The sequence below is a fragment of the Alligator sinensis genome, unplaced genomic scaffold, assembly GCF_000455745.1.
Source record: "Alligator sinensis unplaced genomic scaffold, ASM45574v1 scaffold794_1, whole genome shotgun sequence".
Lineage (NCBI taxonomy): Eukaryota > Metazoa > Chordata > Crocodylia > Alligatoridae > Alligator > Alligator sinensis.
In genome coordinates, this window is record NW_005842125.1 from 1153822 (window position 1) to 1170708 (window position 16887).

The 16887-nt window shown below is 45.8% G+C and overlaps 1 protein-coding gene across 1 annotated transcript in view; it reads left to right on the top strand.

Moving 5' to 3' along the window:
- The window catches only part of ATL2 (atlastin GTPase 2), a 50828-nt gene that overhangs the window by 15836 nt on the left and 18105 nt on the right, over positions 1-16887 (top strand). The window contains exons 4-7 of the mRNA XM_025205717.1: positions 5457-5728; positions 11836-11970; positions 13432-13536; positions 15933-15983. Of these exons, the coding sequence (XP_025061502.1) occupies positions 5457-5728; positions 11836-11970; positions 13432-13536; positions 15933-15983 (563 nt within the window). The remainder of the gene's footprint in view (positions 1-5456; positions 5729-11835; positions 11971-13431; positions 13537-15932; positions 15984-16887) is intronic.

The following is a 16887-nucleotide window of genomic DNA, read 5'->3' on the forward strand; positions in this document are numbered from 1 at the left end:
CTGGATCTGTTGGCAATGCCTCAGCTGATACATGCCAGAGTTCTATTTGCCCTGCTGGCAAGTATTGCACTGATGGCTCATGTTCATCCTCTGGTTGATTGTCACCCCCAGGTCCCTTCTGGGTGCGGTGTCTGTTAGGGCACAGTAGATAGATGCACTGCTGCGCAGTAATCAGTAGACACTGACCCAGGAGTAAATTGCACCTGGTCAGCCCAGCTAGCAGGGGGCCACACTTGCCTGCTGCTGAGCGACATGGCTTGGCAGCGCTAGGTGCAGGAGCCTTGTGGTGGAGCCAGCTTCTCTGTTGCATAACGGAGCCACCCAGAGCCTTGGACTGACCTCCATGCTCCCTGCCATCCTGGGGCTGCTCCCAGGCACTGTGGCAGGCTGCTGGTGCCTGATGGTTCCATCTGCTCCCTGGGCCTGAGCCTGGTGCCACCTGCCGTCACCTGACTAGCCTGCTCCAAGCAGGTGCCATGTTGGGCCCTGCGCCCACTGACACCTAGGGATAGGGGCCCACCTGGACCCACGAGATGGCCAACCTCATGCCAGCTGGGGGGACATTGAAGTCCCAGTGGCAGTTCTCCTATGCCACATGGGTCAATACCTGCCTCTGAATGGCCTAGCAGATATAGGAATGCAGATACCAGTGTACCAGCCACAAGTGCTGGGTGAAGGCCATGAGGGCACAGTGGGTCCGGATCTTTGACCACAATAGACAGTCCAGGGTTGTGCCCAGAACCATGACCTTCTGCTGAGAGCTTGAGAGGATCCTGGTCCTTGCGGACTCTGGCAAGACCCTGCATGTCTTCAGCAGCACAGGTGGGATGTAGGAGCCAGTGGCAGGGGCTGCAGGCCAGGCAGACTCCAGGGGAGGACACCTTGGGGCTCCTGTGCCAGGTCCCAGCACACTTGATGCCCTCAGCCTCTCTCGCCACCTTGGCTTGCATTGCCCAGCTGGACGTAATCTCTACAGGCAGGAACAGCATCCAACTGCTGGGAACAGCTGCCCCATCTGCCCGGTAAGCCCCTGCACAGGGAGGAGGGCTTGGGGGGAGAGGCGGCACTGTGGCCACCTATGCCCAGGGCTGCATATCTGGAACCAGGGGCCCTGCACAGGGTGTGAGGGGCCCTCCCCTCTACCAGAGTTCTTTGCTTCCCCTCCCCAATTTTCAGGGAGTCTCAAGGCAGTTCAGCACTTCGTTGAGTGCCCAGCTGGCTCTCTCCTGAGTTGCTGCACCTGCCCTTGACTGCCAGAACCCCAGTGGACTCCACAGGCCTGGTGGCATGGGAGTGAAGTGCCAAGCCTTTTGGGGTGGGGGTCAGAGCTGCTCCAGAGTTGCTGCGGCAGCTGCTGGTAGGGGTCAGGTATGGCCTGGCCTGGGTAGGGTACGAGGAAGGCAGGCTGCCTGGGACAAACAGCCTGTCTGCCCCTACTGTGGAAGCAGGCAAGGAAGGCTTGCCTGGCAGCTGCCCATTAAAAGGACCACCCAGGCAACTTGCCATAGTCCTTGGCTGCCTGTGCATGCACAGTCCCTGAATTGAGGGTGACCAGTGCACAGCCCCTCTATATAGTGCCTGTTATCTCTGAAATGTTGCACTCACAATGAGTCTCTCCTTGTTCTACAGAACCAGCTGCTGGATTCAGGGGCGAACCACCTGGAGGTAGGGGCAATGGGCCCGCAAGGATGCCTCCAGCCTCTGCAGGTGTGCTTGGCTTGCACCAGCTGTATCGGCACTGGAGTCAAGATCCAAATGGCTCTCCTCAAGTGGCTGGTCATCCTCTCCAAGGAGTTGGCTCAGAGTTGAGTTGAGCCTGATGCTGCAGGTACCACAGGATCTGGGAGGCCTTGGAGTTGATGGAGTGTGAGGCCCATGCAGTGGACCACAAGGATCACGTGGTGCACCACACCCTCCTGCAGGGGCTAATGGAGGAGCAGTACATGGAAGCAGTTGGCGACGCGTAGGGGGTGCACATGGGTGCACGTGCACCCCCTAAGATTGGCCACTGGTGGTGCCTGTGGGCAGTTACCACTCGCCACCCCCTCCCTGCTGACAGCACTGGCAGTGTCTGCGGGTGGTCACTGATTTTTGTCGCAGATACCAGTGGTAGTGGACAGCAGGTGGCCCCCACCTCCCTGCTACCCACACCGGTGTTGATGCCTGCGGGCAGTCTCTACTTGGCCCGCCCCATTGCCAACTTCAGCGTAGCTGCCTGTGGGAGTTACCCGCTCACTGCTGTCATGCCCCCACCACTGCCTGCGGGCAGTTGCAGTGCCCCTTTGCCCCCTGTCTTGGGAGGCACGAAGCATTCATGGGTGGAAGTGTGCTGAGCAATGGCTGCCAGCACAGAACTAGCATCAGCCTGTCATTGAGGTGGTGCTGGCTCTGGAGGTGTCTGTTTCCACTTCTGGTGTCCTGGTCCCTGATAATCTATGAATCTACAGGTGGCTATTAGGGGCTGGAAGGGGCCTTGTAGATCACTGGGTCCAGTTTCCCTGCGCTAGGCAGGAAAAGATGACCGGGGTCAAGTGACCCCAGCAAGGTAATTGTGTAGATTTCCAGGGTAGGTGGCTGCACTACCACTGGAGGCAATTTATTCCAGTGTGGACCCCCTGACCGTGAAGGAGTTTTTACTGGAATTGAGCCTGAAGCAACCTCCCAGGAGTTTGTATCCTTTGCTCCTGGTCCTCCCCAGGGGTGTCCTAGTGAACAGCTGTTCACAGAGTTCTTGATGTACTCCCCTGATGTAGCAGTAAGCTGCTACCAAGTCCCCTCTCAGCCTTCTTGTGTAGGCTGAAGCCCAACTCCCTCAGCCTCTCCTTATACAGCTTGTCTTGCAATTTCCTGATCATATGGGTGGCTCTTCTCTGGACCCTCAAGTTTCTTCCACATCCTTATTGAAGTGTGGTACCCAGAACTGGATGCAGTACTCCAGCTGCAGTCTCACCAGTGCAGAGTACAGTGGGAGTATCACTTCCTTAGTTTTGTAGGCTTGCTTTGGGCTCGCCAGTGGGTGTAGCAGGAGGTGCAGCACCATCTGCACTGGGCAGGGTCCCTAGCCCTTGTTCCCGATCCTGGCCGCCCTGGTGCCCAGGCCTCTCGCTTCATCTGCTGTTTATCCCACCTCCATGTGGCCCCACCACAGGCACTTCCCAATCGGGGACTGGCTCCCCATGTTGGCCCGGGCCCTGTGGAGGAGGAAGGGGAGTGAGCTGAGCAGGCTGGACATCACCCACCTTTGCCCCTGTGTCAACCTCTGGCCCACCAGCGTTGCTGTGGGAGCATCCAGACCCAAGGTGGTTTTAGAAGAGTTTGGGGTGCTGGGAGCTTCCCTCAAGACCGTATGCCATAGGCATCTCTCCACCACTGTTTTCTCCCCCAACCCTGTCAATAGGCAGTAAATGGTTTCATAGGGTTAAGGGTGCTCCATTGGTGCACATTGGGGTTGTGGGGGAGGGGAGCTGTCTTGTGTTGTGGAGGGAAATAAAGGTTGATTTTCTACAAACTGTAGTGTGTGTGTGTGTGTTCTTTTGGTTGCACTGTGTATCAGGGGTTTGTGGGTGGCTGCCCAGGTGCCTTACTGCAGGGGGTGGAGGAGGAGGCTGTCAGTGAGCACCTCGGCAGCCATGGCATTGTGCCTGCAAGGGAATGGTGAGGAGTGTCCATTACATGCTGGGGACAGGCTCCTGGGACAGCATCCTTGAGGCCTGTGTCAGCAGGCTGCAGACTACTCAGGGCCACAAAAGCATGTGGCTGGGGACCAACATGCAGGGCTGGCATCTGGGCAGCTGCTGCTGGATCCTGGAGTTTCCTGTAGTTGCTTTAGGGGGGCAGGGCAGGACAGGAGCAGTCCTGGCCTAATTTGCTTCTCCCTTGCTCAGTTTGCTTCTGACTTGGGCTGAGCCCGGGATTGTCCTACTGCGGAGCAGTTTACTCCACAGTTTATGCATCTGCATTAATTGCATGTGTTCCATGCTTGGGGTGCCTTTGCATACAAGATTGTTTGGTCTGACATTCTTTACTTGCTGAAGAATTTGAATTGGAAATGATAGCTTGAGACTGACATGGGATGTGGCTTTTTTCCCCTACCCCTTGTTGTAGAATGGAATGTTGAGTCTTAAGTTGGTTTTTTTTTTTTTTTTTTTTATGTGCTAGATTTGGCTGCTGTTAGTAATATTTGTAGAATTTTTTTGTTTCAGAATGTATGTATGTGTATATATTCCTTTTTATCTTGTAGGCCAGACAACATGCACATTAGAAAACCATGTTTTTAAGCTATTGGGTATTTTTTATTTCCAAAGACCTCCTTCCTTTCATAAACTGTATATATTAATCCTTCACTCAAGGTGCTTACATTTTTTCCATCTCCCCTATCCCACAGTGGCTTTGAAATCACTTCATCATTTTGATTCCTGCTTGGCTTTTGCCTACATATCTGATAGCTTTACGATATACTATAAACATCTGTAGCAATCCAAGTCCTGTTCTGTGAGAGGTCCAATACTTAGCTAAGTATTAACAAGGTAGTTTCTTTGCACTTTAAATACACTGCTTGTTTGCCAAATTTTCCAATGCACTTGAGGATGAAAATGAATATTGTGTGGGGATTGGAAAGAAAAATATATAAAATGAAACACAAGGTTTCATTGCAGTGCAGCCCTGGAAACCATACTAGATAACATTCAAGTCTCTACTTTTAGCAAACAAATCTGTCAAAGTCGGAGTGTCCCATCTATCCATAAATATAGAAAAAAATATTGTTTTAAAAATGGCAGGTTTGTCTTTGTCACACTAGTTAATTTCAAAGTTAATTTTAAGAAAAAAAAGTTAATGAGGGGAGAGGAAAGGCCATCGATAGAAGCTGTATTTCTTAAGGACACTAATATTTAATGCTGGAAAAATCTGGGTACATGTATTTCTTTAAGAATGCTCAGGTGAGATGGGGTTATGCTCTGTAATGTTATGGTCAGTGCTTATGGAATAGGACACAGAAAAGTGTAGAAGACTTGTGTTACCAGGGGTGATATCCATATGGTACAAAACTTTTATTTTTATAAGTGGCCCATAATGACCTAAAGTACCTGCAGACTCATTTATAGTGATATGATAGTTTCTTGGTAGGTACTTCACTAAAGCTTGTTATGGAAAAAGTATGTAAACCAGGGCAACATTTTTGGGCAGACTGCCGAAAACACTCTCAACCTTAACTTGTAAGATGTTGGGATGGCAGGGGAGCCATGAGGAGCCCAATCCTTGCTGTGGCAGTGCAGCCCCAGCCCCTTCCTTGCCATGTACTCTGAGGTGCACGTACCAAGGAAAATGCCTTTGCAGGCCACTCTGGCACCCATGGCTGGGGTTGCCTACCCCTGATGTAAACAGTCTTCAGTTCTGCCAATGCAGTTTCATATTACTCATCAGTGGACTCACTTTTGTTTTGTAATGTTAATTTCCAGGTAAGCATTTTGAGGAGGACGATGACCTAGTTGACTCTGATGCCGTGGTTGATTCAGATGATGAAGTGGATTTGAAGAAGCCACGACCAATACAGATTGTTCTTGCTCATGAAGATGATCACAACTTTGAACTAGATGAAGAGGCACTGGAAAACATTTTGCTTCAGGAACACATAAAAGATCTTAATATAGTAGTTGTATCTGTAGCAGGAGCTTTCCGCAAAGGGAAATCCTTCTTACTGGACTTCATGCTTAGATACATGTACAACAGGGTGAGTAGCTGAGGATCTTTCCTCCAAAAGGAAAATTTGTGTAACTTATCCCCTCGAAAGTAAGAGGGGTGGCGTGGGGTGCAGTGTGTAATATAGCATGCACACACCTCTCCATCTTCATACTCCAGGAATATTGACCTAATTGCCCTTGCAATATTGATCTTCCATTCCAAAGGACATTCAGGTAATTTATCATAATCTAACCCAGTATTGGCATGGGGAAGAGAAGTGACAGAGTGGTTCTAACATTGCATTGCACATGATGGCCGTGCTGTAGAAGTTTGAGAAGAGTGAGCAAATTGACGTTCAAGGTTTTGACCAAGCAAACAGTGGTATGATAGTATCTTCACATTTTTATTGTCTGATGGGTCTCATGCTTTTAAGACCGATATGTAGCATTTCTTTATCCGTGATAGCCCCCTCTTTCTCTTCTTCCCCCCCTCCCCCCCCCCCAAACAAACAAACAACCCAAATTAAAACCAAAAACAAGCCCGCTGGACACAGACAGGTGTACTCTTCTAAAATAGGCTTACTGAAGAACGGTGAACAATGAAGTTGTTTCTGGACCCACTCCTCTTCTGGACTTAAAGCCATTGACTAACAAGATATGATGTATGGTGTAAATTGTGCCTTTTTGTAGGTGCTAGGAAGAGGACAGAATTACGTTTCAGCCCACCCTATGAAACTTTGGGCTGTGAGGATGGTGATGTGGGGACTGTGCAAACAAATATTTGGATTGGCTTTTTATTTTGCTCACTGTAGTATGGGTGCTGTCTCCTGTTGTTCCTTGTAAAGTTATTTAATTCTTTATCATTCCGTTGTTCCCCAGAGTTAGGAATTACAGGAGTAAAATTGATCAGTATTTTGTTTAATTTCAGTTTTCTATGATTGTAGGATTTTAAAAAAAAAAAAATTAGGGTTGGAAGGGGCCTTGGGAGGTCATCTAGTCCAACCACCTGCTCAAAACAGGGCCATCCCCAACTAGATCATCCTAGCCAAGGCTTTGTTTAGTCAGGTCTTAAAAAGCTCCAGGGATAGAGATTCCACAGCCTCTCTGGGTAACCTGTTCCAGTGCTTTACTACCCTCCTGAGAGAATTCTTCCTAAACGTGGTTTGCTGCAACTTGAGACCATTGCTCCTTGTTCTGTCATCTGCCATCACTGAGAACAGTACAGCTACAATAACAGCTGAAGACTGTTATTACTAAATCTCCTCTGTCTTCTCTTTTTCTAGATTAAATAAACCCAGTTTCCTCAGTCATATTCCCCAGCCCCCTAACTACTTTCACTGCCCTTCACTGGACTCTAATTTGTCCATATCTTTTCTGTAGCAGGGGGTGCAAAACTGAACACAGTACTCCAGACGTGGCCTCACCAATGCTGAGTAGAGGGGAATAATTATTTCCCTTGATCTGCTGGCAATGCAGCTCAGCATGCTACTAGCCTTCTAAGCAGCAAGGGCATGTGGGTGGCTCATTTGGCTTGCCGTCTACTGTAACCTCCAGGTCCTTTTCTGCATAGCTTTTGCTTAGCCAGTTGGTTCCCCAGCATGGGATTGTTCCATCCTAAGTGCAGGACTGCACTTGTCCGTATTGAACTCCATGAGATTTCTTTTGGTCCAATCTTGCAATCTGAGGTCTTTCTAAACCTACCCTCCTGCATATCTACTTCTCCCCCCAGCTTGGTGTCATCTGCAAACTTGGTGAGGGTGCACTCCATCCCATCTTCCAGGCTGTTGATGAAGACCTGGAACAAAACTGGCCCCAGGATTGACCTCTGGGGCATTCCACTTGATACCAGCTGCCAACTAGACATTGAGCCATTGACTACTATCCTCTGAGCCCGATGCTCCAGCCAGTTTTTCTATCCACCTTACAGTCCATTCATGCAACCTGTACTTCCTTAGCTTATTTACAATAATGTTGTGGGAGATGGTATCAAAAGCCTTGCTAAAGCCAAGGTATATTACATCTACTGCTCTCCCCACATCCCCCAGTCATCCTGTCACAAGGTAATTGGGTTGGTCAGGCATGACTTGCCCTTAGTAATTCCATGCTAACTGTTCCTAACCACCTTCTCCACCAAGTGCTTAGAAATAGATTCCTTGAGGACCTGTTCCGTGACCCTTCCAGTGACTGAGGTGAGGCTGGCTGGTTTATCATTCCCTGGATCCTCCTTACCTTTAAAGATGGCTACTGTTTGCCCTTTTTCCAGTCATCCAGGACCTTGCCTAATTGCCATGAGTTTTCAAAGATGATGGCCAGTGGTTCTTCAGTATCATCAGTCAACTCCCTCTGCACCCTCAGGAGCATCCCATCTCGCCCTACGGACTTTTATAGGTCCAACTTCTCTAAATAGTCCGTAACCTGATCTTTTGCCACTGGCTGCTCACCTCTTCCCCAAACTGCTGCCTAGTGCAGTAGTCTTGGAGCTGACCTTGCTTGTGAAGACTAAGGTGAAAAAGGCATTGTGAGTACTTCAGCCTTTTCTGCATCCTTTGTCACTAGGTTGCCTCCCCCATTTAGTAAAGGACTCACATTTTCCCTGATCCTCCTCTTGTTGCTGACATACTTGTAGAAACCCTTATTACCTTTCACATCCCTTGCTAGCTGCAACTTCAATTGCACTTTGGCCTTTCTGACTTCATCCCTGCATGCCTGAGCAATGCTCATTCCTCCCTAGTTGTTTGTGTAGGTTTCGACTTCTTATAAGTTTCCTTTTTGTGTTGTAACTCACTGAAGAGTTCTCTGATAAGCTAATATTCTGCCATACTTGGTAGTCTTCCTACACATTGGGGTGGTTTGTTCCTGCACTCAGTCGTCTTTAAAGTACAGCTAGCTCTCCTGGACTCCTCTTCCCCTCAGACTGACCTCCCAGGGGATCCTGCCCATGAGTTCCCTGAGCATGTCAAAGTCTGCTTTTCTGAAGTCTGGTGTCCTTACTTTATTGCTCTCCACTTTTCCTTTTTCCTACGGATCCTGAACTCATTCATTTTGAGATCGCTGCTGCCCAAGTTGCCATCTACTACATTCCCCACCAATTCTTCCCTGTTTGTGAGCAACAGGTCAAAAAGAGCACAACTTCAGTTGGCTGCTCCAGCACTTGCATGGGGAAGTTGTCCCTGACATCCTCCAAAAGCTTCCTGGGCTGCCTGTATACTGAAGTATTGCCCTCCCAGAAGATGTCAGAGTGGTTGAAGTGCCCCATGAGAACCAGGGCTTGTGATCAGAAAACTTGCACTAGCTCTCTGACAGAAGCCTCATCCATGACACTTTTGGCCCAAAGAGGATAAGATGCAATCCCTAGCTCTTATACAAAAACAGGAGAAATGCCCCATAGCATGGGCTACAAGTACTTTTTCATTTGGGAAGGCAAATAATGTTGCCCCACTGGTCCAGCTAGCGATGTTATGCTCTGCAAATGATTGCAAGAAATGAACCAAGATTGCAGTAGGGTAAGTATGGGCCTGCAAGTTGTGCAACTCTTTTCAGATTTTGCTTTGCTTTTTTTTCTGGATCAAATAAAAATGCAAATTTAGCTGCTCAGTAATTTGGTCAGTACTACATATATTAGCAGTCTCTCAAAGTATCCTTCTGCCAAAATGAGTACCACACTTTAAACTAGTGCTGTGCAGAGAAACTGTACTAACTTTTACATGTTGCTGACTTGCTCTACATAGATGTGCCCTGAGTCTCTCTGCCTACTAGAGTCGGATCATGCTAGGGCCTCCTTCCACCACAAAATAATGGGAACAATGGTTGAACCTTGGGCATATCTTTATGAATGTGAATTGGAGCAATGTTTTGGACTTGAAATAAGCATGATGACATACACAAGTAATATGATGTAGGGTATACAACATTACAGAAACTTACTATGTAGCCATAACAACAACAACAACAACAACAACAAAAGGCTTTATAAATGGAGGTCAGTAAAGGGAATAATGTAGTATAGTTTTTAAAATGGTGGTTTAAGAGCAACTGGATATATTTTTGTGTGGATTTTTTAGTCTTCCCGAAGATTGTTACCAGTAAACAAATTTGCTTTTAAGGATTGACATGTAGACTGCCCCTGTGTTCAAGAACTTTACATCTGTGCTTACTGGTCAGTAGTCAGCTAGGGCTCTTATCACTCATGTATAAATGAAACTACTGTAATAACAATTCCTTGCCAAGCTTAGGGGGTCTTGGTGGCATGTGGGTGTGATTATATATGTAGATTAAGGGTAAGGTTAATGGGTTTTTGGCTGTGACTTCTTAGGGGACAGCATTTCATAGCAAATGACTAACCTTGGCACTACAAGTAAAACAACTTTGGTAAGATCCAGTTATGAATGCCGCCTTCCTTAGTTTGGTTAAATGCACCAGGGCACTTATTTCCTCTTCAGAATCAGTTGCTGGATGCAGATCTGTTAGATGGAGTAACAATTTAATTCGGCATGGTGAATACTAAGGATGCGCCATAGCCTTGCCACAAGTCATTTTACAGGCTTTGTGCATACCATTTTGTCTAATCTACCATGTCAGAGTCCAATCCTGAGCAAAACTGGTCTGCACTTGTATTATCTTCAAATTTTATATTCAGTTGCAGAAGAAAAGACATACTGGTGACAGTCGTCAGTTCAGTATTGCCTGAAAACCAAAGTCCCAGTGCAGGAGGCAAAGGGCTGCATGCATTTAGTATTATTAACAGGAGTCCTGTGCATTGCAGCTGCTTCTCTCCCCCCCGCGTGTCAGTCTCCTACTTTGAGAAGCTGGTGGATGATTTGAACTGTTTACAGTTGCCACATCAGAGATCTTGTCACCTGGCTGAAGTCCAGAGAAATAACTCTTTATTCTAGCCTCAACAAGAGTACTCTGGATGTTGAGCAGAGTTGTACTGCAAGGCTATCTGTACACTACTGGTGCAGGATTTCTTGGTTACAGTGCTTTGGAACCCGATGCAGTGTTGGAAATGGAGAATACTGCAACCAAGCAGTTGAGTGCCTTTTTTTATCCAGCTTGCTTGATTCAAGCTACTTCTGTTACTTGGAATGGCAATTTCTGTCTCATGGACCTTCCAGGTTGTGGTTGTAGCCAGGAGGATGTTGACAGACTTGTTCTGAGAGTCCTCAGTTTTATTGTTCTTAACATTAGTTTAGCTTAAATGGAATGAATACTACTTCTCTTTTGAGTTTTTAGATTGGTATCCTGTTTGCCCTCATTACACCAGTGTTTGTAGAAGCATGTTTGTTTTGTTTTGTTTGAGCAGTCAAAAATGTGTGCTGCTGTTCTTATGCCAATGAACTATCTTTTAATCCTTAAACCAATGTCTTGGCTAAGTTTGTGTGGTGCACTTGTATCTTTATGATTTACTACTTTAACTGAGTTTTACCATCTATGTCAGGGTCATGTGAGGGCATTTTGCTCAGCACACCATAGCCAGCCTGGGCTCTGGGCAGCTGCAGCAGGTGGTGGGCAGGCTGCAAACAGCTGCACCAGGCTCCAGAGCACTAGTACCGGCTTCGTGCAGGTGGTGACTTCACATGCGCCTTGGGGTACATGGCAGAAAAGGGGTTGGGGCTACATAACCCCAGCCCCTCCCCCACTGTCTGCCTGGAGGACCACATGTAGCTGTTGCCAACTATGGGGATTGGGTCTCTTGCAGCTCACCCATGGTCTACCCCTGGTGCACTAAGTTGAGGTGTAGGTCAGGGCTGGGGTGTTTTTGGCACTCCAGCCAAAAATGTTGCTGACCCCTGATCTATCTTTTCTAGAAAATTAATTTTATATAACACAGTTAGTCTCCTGTTCTTCCTCCCCCTCTTCCCACACACAATGTGCATGAACAACTTGGTACTTTGAGAGGTATAAATGTGCAGCCTTACTAGCCAGATTTCTAAAGGGCCGCAGTGAAGAATGCCTGAGCCTCATGGGGGACAAAAGGCTTGTGCATGCAGTTGTCAAACCTCTGATACAGCTGCAACAGCCTCATGTTTTATGCTTTTTGTACCATTTGACATCTTTTTCCCTAAAGGAAAACTAGAAAAGTATATGAAAGTCTATTGAAGTATCATTCTAGAAGATCTCTCTGGTATTGAATTAGCTTGTGCCTCTTGCTTCACAGAACTCTGCATGTTGGATAGGTGGAAGCAATGAGCCACTGACTGGGTTTACATGGAGAGGTGGCTGTGAAAGAGAAACTACAGGCATTCAGATCTGGAGTGAAGTGTTTATAATTGACAAGCCTAATGGGACAAAGGTAAATGTATGTGGCTTAAGTGGGATTTCTGCTTTATAGCTCTTATGAATTTAGTTGTAATGCTTGTTGTGAATTCAGCAATTACATTTTTATTTGTATAGATATACCTTTTCTGTTCAGTCATGAGACAAAATAAAAAAATTCTAGTTCCAGTTTCTAGTCCCAAAAATTCTACCACAATGTACTTCATAGCTGAACATACTGGCAAGATTTTTTTTTTTTTAAAAGAAGTTTGAACATGGTGTAGTAGTTCACATTCCAGTGAATTGTACATATGACCATAAATGCCAAGAGGCCAAGCTTAAAATATATATGAAGTTGATAGGTTCTTGTACAACCTGATTGCTTCCTAAATTGGCCACTTCTAATGGAAAAAAGACATGGCCATTCAGCTTTGTGCAACCTTTTTACTGATGTACTGAATAGCTTAAGAATTGCACACACAGCAGAGCTGGTAGGTGTTCAACTATGGGTATAAGACTTATAAATAAAAAAAAAAAAAATCGGACGTCTAACCTCTTTACATTAGAACAAAGGGTTCCCTTCTTGCCAGGAGTAATTGCATGTTTACTGATGACAATGAAACAAGTATTAAATCTTCCAAGCTTCTTTGTGCATTTCCCCTCACTTTGCACTCCTGGCTGACATCTTTTATGCTCTAGTCACACAGTCTAAAAGGAAGAGCTGACTTTTGTTGCTCAGTTTTACGTAGATAGCACCATTTTAAATGAGTGTTTAAAGAACTTGCATCCTGAATTGCAAATTGATGCTACAGTAAATTCAGTGACTTGGCTTATACAGGGTTTCATAGCCAGCTATCAGTCTGTGGCTGCAAAATGGTTAAAAGGTGGGGAGTTTACCTCTATCTGTCAGTAAAATGCTACTCATTTGCTCTTACTGATGACAAGATACTCAAGCCTATTGCATAGATTGAGGGGTTTAGATGGATGACTAACAGTTGAGATTTGCTCTGCTCCCATCTTTTTGACTGATTTCCTATATGAAACCCTTCCCTTTTGTCCAAAGATGTGTACAGTTTTTGTTTTGGTTTTTTTTTGGGGGGGGGGGTAATTTATGCCATAAACCTTTCCTTTTCATATGTAGTCCTAATCAGTAGTGCAGGATTGGTAGCGCTGGAGCCCTGAAATTGCAGGCTGAAGTCAGGTGTGCTGCCTTGTTAGAGTGCCTCAGCCTGGACCAAGGGAAGCTGTTTTGGGGGGAGAAGATAATGCTGTAGTCGATTCTTGGCCTCTGCAGAATACCAGAGGATGTGACCTTTTAGGACTGGTTCCTGAGTTTTTGGACACCTTTTCCCTGGGAGTTGGGCTGAGACTGTCTGCTTGCTTTACTGAGCCACCAGAGGGGCAGTGTGTATCATTATTGGGACTGGGTCTGACCAACAACCAGGAGGTAAAAACATACTACATCAGTTAACTATTGCTACTTTTCAAAAATCTTTAGGTTGCTGTACTACTCATGGATACCCAAGGTGCCTTTGATAGCCAATCCACTATCAAAGACTGTGCAACGGTATTCGCTCTGAGCACCATGACGAGTTCTGTCCAGGTGAGACCAGCTCTGCTGACACAGTGACATAGCTGACAATAGTGGCAGCACAATCTCTGGTTTTAGATTGCTTCTTCAGTGCATCTCTTAACACTGCAAAAGTTGGGCTTTGTTTTTAAAATACTCCTTTGATTTCAATGACTTGTTGTAGGTGAAAACATGGACCTCTTTGGAAGTGAGATTCCTATATTGTGTCCAGTGTTAGCCTCACTGCTGACTTACTTAAAAAAATAAAATAAAGGGGGGGGGTGAGAGAGAGACACAAAGTATGATATAGTAGTACCTCCATTTAGATGCATGGCAGAAATCTTCCAATATAGCTCTCCCTGCCTATAATCGAGGCTTGTGGTCTCTTAACTGGATCAGCACTTGTGCAGTTAATCTTGTTAGATTGTTTACAGTATGCCCAAGAAAAAACTTCTTTTAGATTGTAGCCTAAACTTTCAAAGTGCCCCCCTCCCCCCTGTCTAAGTTGGAAAATATAGGCCTGTTTGCATATGCATGTGTGTTCTATAGGGAGGAAGCACTCTGCATTCTGACTGGAAATAGTTGTATATTCAGAAAAATACTTTGAGTCCACTCAACTAACCATTACTGTCATGAGGAAAACTGCCATTATAACCATTGCCCATCAGTTGTGTTTCTGCTAGAAGAATCTCTTGTTACCTTGGTAGAAATTACCAGCATACAGGTATTTGTGCAGTTGCTCCCTGAAAAAGCATGTTTCCTCCAGGAGAAAGATCTTCCAGGCTGATCCCTGTGAGGTGTAGTTAGCTTTCATTTTGTTTTGTCTTCTCACTAGAATTGAACAGCTGTATGCTTGCAGCCTCTGTGATTGGGAGGAGTCAAGCAGTGGCTTCTCCTGTGCCTTACACAGACTAGGGGACTCTGGTCTGGGCAAGGGAGGGTGGGGGCGGGCAACATTTCTCTTCAGCTGGACTCTTCCCAGCTATGGAGGAGTTGAACTGTTGCTGCCCCCTCAGATCTTCCCAAGACCTGGGACACCCTGGTTTAGAAAAGGCATGGGGAGCGTTGTCCTGTTGTTCCTTCTCTGAGACCCGGAGGGGTGGGAAGGAGCAGCCTCCTTCCTCTCCTTGCTTATATCCCCTAGACCAGAGTCCCCTTAGTCTGGGGAGCATTGCCTCACTTCTGTGTCCTCCTGGTCTCCATCCCAGTGCATCCCCAGGTTGGGGTGTCCCCAGTCTGAGGAAGGCATGGGGAGTTTCCCTGGTGCTTCAACTCCCCCAGGGACTGGCTAGAGTGGAGTAGCCACTGCTCCTTGCACCTTCCCCAAACTGACATAATTTTAGTCTGGAGCAGGCTGGAATGCCCATGCTGCTCCCTCTCCTAGAAATAGTTCTAGCAATAGAAATTTCCACCCCTAGAAATGAATACCTGTTTGTGCCCATTGTCTCTTTTACATTAAAGAGTAAAAGAGTTTTTTTTTTTTCTTTTTTTTTCAAGCTGATGTTGTTTAAACTCATTTGAAATCTAGCTCTCAAAAATAGTGAGTAAGAGGCATGATTATGCTTGTGCCCTCAGTGAAGCTTTGACTGCTTACTGTTTACTCCGCTTGAAATAATTTAAGTTTTTTCCTTATGGTAGAGTAATCTTGTCACAAACTTTCAGGTAATCTGATTTTTGTTTCTCTCTTAATGGTGACCATCTGCTGGTTCTACTAATAAGTGCCAAATCATCACAATACCAGCTTAAGAGAAGCTTTTAGTCTGTTATGACCTGTCCTTTTCCCCTGTAATTCCTGGTGCCTGAGAGTTTGGCTCTAGCCAGAGATCACCTGTGCTGTTTTGAGTTCTTGCCATTCAGGATTTTGGCACCAACTACCAAGCCAAGGAAAGGCTATGCTGTAAATTTGGTTGGACTAGCTGAGTTTGCAGTACTTGCAAGCAAAGGAACAAAGATCTATTTGTAAGATCTTGAGTTATAGCAAAGAATTGGCCCATTTCAGTGGTTTTCCATCTGAGGTTATGCTGCCAGAAAAGCCTGTGCATTGCCTAGTCCTGCCTCAAATAGTCTGAATTTTGAAGGTGGGGAGGTGAGGTTGGTTCCAGTCTTAGTGTTAAAAGTGCCCCTCACTTGGCTGTGGAGAGGTGTTCAGCGGAGTTTTGTCCTAAACTCTTTTTTGACTCATTCTGGAGAGAACTTACAAAACAGTATTAGGAAGCGAGTTGCATTTTGCAGCAGTTCTTGTCCATGCCAGTGTTGATGCAGCAAATGGCACAGGTGAAAAGATACTGAATGTTCCCCTGACCTAAAGAGATTACATAGCTAGACTCTGCCACTGGTGTTGCAATGTTCGAGTTCTCTAATAGAAGCTAAATCCGTAGTATAAATGTCATGTTCTAAAAAAAATTTTGGAACTACAATATCTCCTACAGGTATACAACTTGTCCCAGAACATTCAAGAAGATGATCTTCAGCATTTGCAGGTAAATGTATACTGAACCATCAAAACTGCTTTAATTGAAGTGCTCTTTGCTGCAGTTTCAGTTACTTATTTTTGTTCAATTTCAATGCACTAAATCTAGGAAAACTATTGAAATGTACACTAATCCATGATGTGTTTACAACTTGGAAGTTTTATTGTTTTGCTTGAAACTGGTTAAAGAACTATGTAAGACAAAGCAGGTAAGTGTAGTACTATACACAAGTCTTATCATTCCTCTGGGAGAGAACTCTTCAGTGGCTAAGATGTGGCACTGCACACCCAGATCATAAGCAGCTCTGCCAGTAACTTCTAGCAGGAGGTTTCAAAACTGACCACAGAAAGATCTTTCAGCTTGTGAAGTAGCTGGGCACAAGTTCTATTGATTTGGCCCAGTCTGCGCTTGAAATAGTACCAGCATAACTGTGTAAGTTGGGGTGTGACTATTACAGAATACTTGTCCAAGCCCAACTGTGCATGCAGGTGTGATTTTTTTTTTTTTTTTTTTTTTTTTTTTAAAGATGGTTTTTATACAAATGGAACTGTCAGCAGTTGTAGCACTTTAACTAAATTGGTAGAGATGAAGTTCTGCAACTTTTCTAGTTTAGAAAAATCTTAAAACAGATGATGACTTTCTGTTTGCAGGGGTGGGGGAAGCATTTTTTTTATTAGTTAATAAATTATGCTTTAAAGGAAATGCACACTTCCCCACCCCCCGTGGTGGTGAAGAAGGTGGTGGGTAATCCCCTCCCCCATCCCCCTTTCCCAAAAGTGGAATATTGGAGGTTGGGGGGGTGTGAGGTGAAAGGAGTAAGTGAGGTTATCAATATTGTTGGAGGAAAAAAAACCCTGAATACTTTTTGAAGTGTTCTTCTCCCCCCCCCCCCCCCCCCCCCAACCCACACCAC